The sequence below is a fragment of the Dryobates pubescens genome, chromosome 3 (genome assembly GCF_014839835.1).
Source record: "Dryobates pubescens isolate bDryPub1 chromosome 3, bDryPub1.pri, whole genome shotgun sequence".
NCBI lineage: Eukaryota > Metazoa > Chordata > Aves > Piciformes > Picidae > Dryobates > Dryobates pubescens.
Window position 1 is genome coordinate 35,118,053 of NC_071614.1, and position 7,594 is coordinate 35,125,646.

Below are 7,594 nucleotides of genomic sequence, written 5' to 3' on the forward strand. Positions count from 1 at the left end.
TCTGTTAGGTTTGTATCTGGTGGAGAGGGAAGGGAGGAGTTCAGGATGCCTTACAGCCTGTTTGCGTGATAACAAACACTGCTGATTCTGGTCACAACTGTGACTTACTTAGACATGCAAAACAGCTTTTCCTTATTCTCGTTCTCACAACTGTGGAACTGTTTTCATTGAAACTGTCCTTGCACATCTCTCTTCTGTTTGAGTGCCTCAGAAAATGCCTTTTTAAATGGAAAGCCCTGCAAAGTTCCAAGTAACTTTGAAAAAGGTCTTGAAGTGCAGAAGGCTTTTGACAGGCTATGCACTAGAAAATGCTGCCAGTGCTCACTATCACATGGCAGTATTATCCTGTGGCTTTTCTTAGTGTTTTGAATTAAAATGGAGGAAAATACTGAGGCTGTAAATCAACTGTAATCATACCATACAGTTTTTATGATTTCAAAAAGGATAAATTCTCTTCCTCATGACAGGGAGTTCAAGCTTCATACAATAATGCAGTAATTTAGCACTTAGTGTGTAATTACATGGTTATTTTGGATGTACAAAAAGCACAACATTTTTAGCTAATGAATGCCAGTTAAGACTGAAAAAGAGATCAGGTGCTTAAAGAATTGGGGGACTTAGGAGGGAGAATGAAATTTCATGAGCTTGCCAAGCAGTTTGGCAGGTAATGCACGAGAGAATTGCACAACCATTGGTAAGCCTGCCTCTTTCAAGTAAAATAATAGGGGTTTATGGGGCTAATCTCACAGTAATCTTTGCTGTCTCACTGAGTGTGGTTGTACTCCCATCGGCTGGGACTGGAGTTCTTTCAAACTTTCAAAACAGCCTGTTGTGTAAATAGGTTTCATAATATAGAAAGAATGAGAACAGAGTTTTGAAAACAGCTTTAAAAGGTGAGAAGTGAAGATTTCTGCATTGCCCTTATTTAAAAGTCGGACAAAGAATTCAACAAATCATACCCCTTCTTCTGAAGACATACAGTAACGCTCATGTCCAGAGGATGTGTGATGTGAACTCTCTGGGAACATACTGACCAAAGAACTTGGGACAAAATCTTCTGAACAGAAAAACAGAGCAATGCTTATGTCATCTGCAGAGTATATGAGCAGTGCTTTGTAGTCTGTAGACTTTTTGAGGAGGCTGCAACGTGGAACTTACTCACTGGCAGTCTGAGTTTATCCAACAGATATTTGGGTATGGAATAGACAGGATTCCCATTAAAAGTCACTGAAATTCTGCTTATGAAAGTTTATCACAGTGGTAACTCTTCTAAAGGCTTCAGTGAGTTAATAAAAGCGGCAAGGTATAGCTAGGGAAATGGCAATTTTTATCCTTCTGTATTCATTGAAACTACATCTATATAAGCAAAGAAGTATGCCATATGGGATGCAACCTGCTAGTCACAGCTGTTTCCATCCAAACTTAAAAGATTAACGTAGCCTCTTGCAATACCATTACCTCTTCACTTGGAGACCTACTTTCATAGATTGTCATCTCTTTGGGGTTTTGCCTGGGACTCTTGAAGAATGACATCACAGTAGTGGATGTTTCCATTAATGAGACCAAAATGAGAGGATCTGGGAGAATCTTAATTTTCTGAAATGTCACAAATCTCTGAAATACTTGCTTTTCCAGGTGGATGAAAATATGAAGGTGGCCCAGAAAAGAGATGCTGTCCGGCAGGGAATGTTTTACTTCAGAAAAGATATTTGTAAAGGTATCAAAACAAGCACCCTGATTAACACCCTTGTGGATGCTTAGTGTGTCTCTTGCCTTCTAACTATTTCTTCCTTTCCCTTTGTCACCCTTTAAGGTGGAAATGCTGTTGTGGATGGATGTGGCTCTGCACAGAACGGGACAGGCACCAACATGGAGGAATACACCTTAATGAGCATTGACACAATTATCAATGGGAAGGTCATAGCCTCTTCAACATGAAATGTGTAACCTTCCCCTCCATTCCACCCTCCCAGAAACCAGATCAGGCAGTTTTATGCTGATTCTGTTCTCTTACACAGGAAGGAGTCTTTCCTGGTTTGATCCCAATTTTGAATTCCTATCTTGAAAACATGGAAGTGGATGTGGACACAAGGTGCACCATCCTAAACTACCTGAGGCTAATAAAAAAGAGAGCATCTGGTATGTTTGACACTCCTGACATTGATTTTCCTGGCATTTTTGTACTTAGTAATAGGGCTGTTCTCTTGTTTTCAGTTGGCTAAAAGTGGTTAAGTGTTGAATCATAGAAGCAAAGGGCTACAGTATGTTCTGGCTTAAATCTGGTTCTGTCTAAATCTAATTATAAATGTTTCATGATCCACTTTAGAACCTAAATCAGGAATAATTGATACAGTTACACTAACTTCTAAGCTCTAATTGTATCTCCTTTCAGCATTCCTTAGTGCTCCATTTGCCAGGGTTTTGTCCATGTGTAGTAGTTTGCACATATATCATGTATACTAGTCCCTTTGCCTGTCACTTGAGTGTTGTAACATTATGTATGACAGGGTCTGATAGCCTGGTGTTCATTTCACTCCAAAGCATTCCTAAGTCTAAAGTCTGGTATGCTAGAGCATGGGATCTAGTATTTAGCTCCCTGATAAAGCTCTTCTGTAAGGAGCAAAACTACTTCAAAGGAGGGCAAACCAGGTGTTTCCCCTGCCTTCCCCATGGTACAGTGTTTTTGGAGAAAGGTGTTGCAACTATGCTGCTTTTTTAAAGGCAGCAGTATAGCAACTAAAAGATGGGGGCTAAACTTGAATTCAGAACTGAGCATGTAGCACAATCTGCAGCAGCTTTATACCATGTAGACCTGCCCTAATGTAAATGTAGCTGGACAGTTAATTCTAATCTCATAAACCATCTTTTTCCTTTTTTTAAAATTTGTTTTTACCTTCCCCAGTTTTAAAGTGAACTCTTGCATTCCTTTTTAATTCTTGAAAATGGCTGTAGAAGCTTCTCGGTAAAGACATTTTTCATCTGAGGTGGAAATCAGGTCTTTCTCTCACCTAGCAATTCAGTACTTTAGCAGTAATGGTAACAAGTTTTGATTGATGACAGCTTTCACTGTAAACCCTCTTTCCTAAGACTGCTTGTAGGAGGCTTCTGCCTGTCAGGAAACACAGGCAAGGCTTTGGTGCTTGACTTAATTGAGGGAGAGAAGAGAAACTGGCAGGAAGAAAATGTCTGAGGCATGTCAGCCTTCAAAATTGGGATGCTTTCAAAATATTCCATCATTATTTGGGGGGAAAAAAGGAAAAAAAAAATCACACATGCACAAAAAACTACCCTGCTGAAAAGCCAAGGAGTCTGATGTCAGTCTTACAGAGTCTTTTACCCAAGAGCAAATGATTTAGGCTCAACCCCCTGTGGCAGGTGTTCCCCTTCCAAAGAGCAACTTTGCTTCCTGGTGTGGAGTTGCAGGCATTGCATCAGTTGTCTTGTGTATTTACACAGAGTGAGGTAGTCTGAGGTTTATATCTTAGATCTGATGAAGTAATTTTTAAATAATGCTTTTAAGAACAGAATTTGCAGTATTACTGAGCCATGGTGTTTCTCAGTTGTGAGCTTTGGATTATTGCAATTTATTCAAGCTCAAATCAAATGTTCCTGAACTGCAGCCTGTTTTGTTCACAAGAGTGGCCATTTTTTAGATTTCTCAAATGGTGAACACAGCACTCAGGAGAGTTTACCACTGGTACCTTAGCTGCTATGGCTTTAGCTTTGCCCTTGCATAGTTCATCTGTGCTTGAATCGCATCTTCTCTTGCGATCCTCCAGGTCTCCATCTAGCTGGCATGTGACTACCACCACTTAGTAAGGCTACAGATTTGCCAGGCAGACAGCAGCTGCTGACCACTGCCAAATATTAATGAAAGCAGTATTAAGACAGCAGCATCAAGTGATCCTTGTCCTGGCATGCTTTCCTGGTTCCTGGCTGTCTGCAGTGTAGGCATTTTCCCAGCCAAAAGTGGTGCAGTAACCATGGTGCTTGATGACCATTCACAAACATGATTTCCATGATTATTGCCTTACCCTTTTTGAAGCACTTACACAGATTTTTTCCCCATGAAGCCATACAATAAGAAATGCCACAATTTTATTCTGTTCTCATAATAAAACCTAATTCCTGTAGTTACTTATTTCATGATAAGCCTTCTAGTTCCTGCACTGTGGGACAGGGCTTCTCTACTCCTCATCAAAGAATGATTCATAATTTTACAAACTTAAGTATATTGTTGCTTCCAAACCTGTAATTCCCTTTGTCTCGTTCTTCCTCACACCTTTTGTTGGTCTGTGGTTGCTTTCCTTGATGTGTTCTTCCAGAGACCCAGGCAGTGTGGCATTCACAGTGAAGGTGCTGCAGGTTGACACTGGTACAAAGGATGGGGAGCGATTGGGCTGCTTGACCACTAGGTGTCTGTGGTGCTGTGAGCTGGGCTGATTTGAAGTCTGACAGCCTGCAGCAGCTTTTTCTTATTAGAAATGTCTCTTTATGGCCTGCTCATCTCTTTGCCCAGCTGATTTTATTGCAAGCCCCCTGCTTCTCATTGGCTTGAGAAAGTTGGTGTGTGAGTTTTTAGTGCCTTCAACAAACAATGGTGTTTGGGTGGGGGTTTTTCTGCCGTCTTTTTAAATACAAGGATAAACTCTGGCCTCACATTTTTAAAACATGACTTCTGGGTTTAGATGGACATAATAATAACCTTTTCTTATTGTGATTTTTTAAATATTTTCCTGTACTTTCACAGTTTTTCTAGTTTGTGTTCATTTATGTCTGATATGCTTTCTACTCTTTATCTGTGTGTTCCTCCTTGCTTTCCCTAACTTGATTCCTCTTTCTTTTTAAAATATTATTAAACCAAAAATTTCAGTAGTCAATGGTCTTTGTTTTCTTACAAGGAAGCTGAAGTTGCAGTAGCAAAGAAAGTTTTTCTTGGCTCTGAGCATCCTGTCAACTCGTGCTGGTCAAGGTTTACTTGCATATGCTGCATTCGGGAGCAAGATTCAGTAGCCTAAATGCTGGTGTCATTTGATGACCCTTTATAGAAGTGTCAGGAATCCTTAGGCACATGCTGACTGCCCCATGGTCAGCTGTGCCCTGCACAGTGAAGTGGCAGCAGCATGTACAAGCCAGGAACTGGTATAATCAGGAACTTGCCTATTTTTTGCTAGGGGAAGAATGAATAAGTCAAGCTAGACAGAGCAAAGCTAGTACTTGAGTTGGATACAGAAGTATTTTTATATACATAGTTGTTGTAGAGGTGTCTTGCTTGGTCTCAGATTCTGTTAAATGGCATGTTGAAGACCTCTGTTAGTGACATCTGTCCCAGTGGCTACTTCTGTCTTCAATGCCACGTGACAACACCCGGAAGTGTGAGGGTCGTGCCGGACAGGTGGATTTTAGACTCAGCGATACATCAGCTTAGTTTGCCGGCGCTTCAGCCATATTTAACGAAAAACCCCAACACACAGGAGTGTGTTTTTATGAAAGTCTGGACTGTTCATCGTCTGTTAGATAATGCATAGAACTGTCAGTGTCGTACCGCTGATTTAGATGTATAAACTCTGACCTTTGACTTCCCTTGCCCACAGGGGAACTAATGACAGTGGCTCGCTGGATGAGGGAATTTATCGCACAGCATCCAGACTACAAGCAAGACAGTGTGATCACTGATGAGATGAATTACAGCCTCATTTGGAAGTGCAACCAAATTGCACAAGGCCACGCAGAGTGCCCTGAACTATTGGGGGTAGGATTTAATAAGAAACAAAGTGGAAACAAAACTGGCTCTTTGTAATGAATTGAGGTTTCTTTAATGATAGAACGTGTAAGCCTTTTAGTGAAACACTAGCAAAGATACTGTGAATCTGGTACAGTTTCATGGTGCGAAGACCAAAACAGGGATACTGCACTAAAAAATGGGCCAATCTGCCTACATACTCATTCAAGGCATCGAAAATGGGCATATTCTTATTGTCAAGGTTTATACAATGTATATGTAAATAGTAAAATATTTTTATGATTAACATCAATGTATTTTAATAACGCTGTATCTAAAGTTATTGTGAATTAGCTTGTAACTTTTTTATGCTTATTCTAGAAAGAAAAAAATTGAACAGCCTTGTAAATTTAATGGTACTTGTATATTATATGCATTCCAGTTACTGAATGTTTACTGTAATTTTTTAACCTGGAATGTGCTAAGTAATCTACCGTATCGTGTAAGAAAAACAAAACAACAACAAACCACAAACAAAAATCCCAACAAGTCTGCTGGATCTACCTGAATTACAGATACTTTTTCTTTCCCTTTGGGTTTTGAAAGTATATAAGAACAGACAAATGCACGTGCATCTCACTTGTTAATCTTTATAGCAGTTTCTCAGTTGCCACAAGACCTGCATCCATCTGCTCTTAAACTGCAAAACTTGGAGGAGCAGGTCTGTCCTATTCAGATAACCTGCTTGTCTCCTGGTAACTGAACTTAGGAAAGGTCTGCCGTCTTCCTATGTAAAAATATGGAAAAAAAGAATTACTAAGCTGTATCCTCTCTTAGATACATCATTACTTTTTTCCCCTCTGAAGTAAATTTTTATGCTATCACAGTTCAGAAACTTGTCCAATGATTTAACAAAAAAAGCAGTAATGAGGAAGAGGTGAAAGAGAGGAGGAAATGAGAGCTGAACGTAAAGCTTTCTTTACAAAGGAACAAGAGAGAGCTGATCTGGACTGCAGCATTCCTTGACCACTGTTTCTTCTATGTTACTGCTGTTCCCAGTCAATGACTGCAGAACAAAACCTGTTGATTCTTCCTATAGGTTGAGCTTCTCATTTGTCATTCATTATTATAAATATTGTTGTCAGCATGTTTATTTCCTATAAGGTACTTTTTTATAGATAGCTGAAGTACCTACACAGCTGTAGCTATGGACAACTTAGTCCCCTCTAGCAAACAGCCACAAAGAAATTGTGGGATGCACTAATCCTTCAGATTGGGAACCAGTGCTGGGAGTGACTGTAACGTATTTAAAATTTAGCCATTGCAACTGTAAATAAAGCAAACTTAAGGGGCCTTTTTGATTTAGCTTCTTAACTGACTTCTAGAAGTGAGTTGTGTTATGGGTAGATAATGTAAAGCTCAATGGAAGCATATATGAATACCTGAGGTGTAATAATTCTTTTAAAAAGAACTAATGGAGAAACTGCAATGAAGAGGTGCACTAAGAACTGTTTATGTACTGACATTAGACTTTGTTCTGTGTTCACAGGTGTGCTTTAGAGAATAAAAAGAATGCTTTTTTCTGCGGTGGTGAATTTGTTTTAATCAAGATGTAGGCACATGCTAATCTAGTTTCTGTAATAAGGAAATAAAAATAAAATTTGCAGTATGTGTTGGTCACTTGCATGACTTCAACCCACATTTTCAGATTGAAAATAAGGAAGAGTTGTATACCTGGCAAGTACAGCTCATCTTACCCGGACTCGCTTTGCTGAAAGGCAGAATGCTTTCCTGCATTCTGCATGTGTTCTCTTCTAACACTAAATCACCCTTCTGGACTAATAGGTAGCTACTGTCCTGTATGCCTTACAC

The 7,594-nt window shown here is 39.7% G+C and overlaps 1 protein-coding gene across 3 annotated transcripts in view; it reads left to right on the top strand.

Moving 5' to 3' along the window:
- Window positions 1-7,383, top strand: part of GCLC (glutamate-cysteine ligase catalytic subunit) — a 33,985-nt gene extending 26,602 nt beyond the window's left edge. For 2 of the 3 annotated variants that reach the window (XM_009904163.2, XM_054179951.1), the window contains 4 exons: window positions 1,636-1,717; window positions 1,814-1,917; window positions 2,019-2,139; window positions 5,595-6,511. In XM_009904163.2, coding sequence (XP_009902465.1) covers window positions 1,636-1,717; window positions 1,814-1,917; window positions 2,019-2,139; window positions 5,595-5,800 — 513 coding nt within the window. In that variant the 3' untranslated portion in view covers window positions 5,801-6,511. Of the gene's footprint in view, window positions 1-1,635; window positions 1,718-1,813; window positions 1,918-2,018; window positions 2,140-5,594; window positions 6,512-7,271 lie in introns of those variants that run through there. The other variant, XM_054179950.1, reaches the window with a different exon arrangement.
- Window positions 7,384-7,594: the final 211 nt, after the last annotated feature.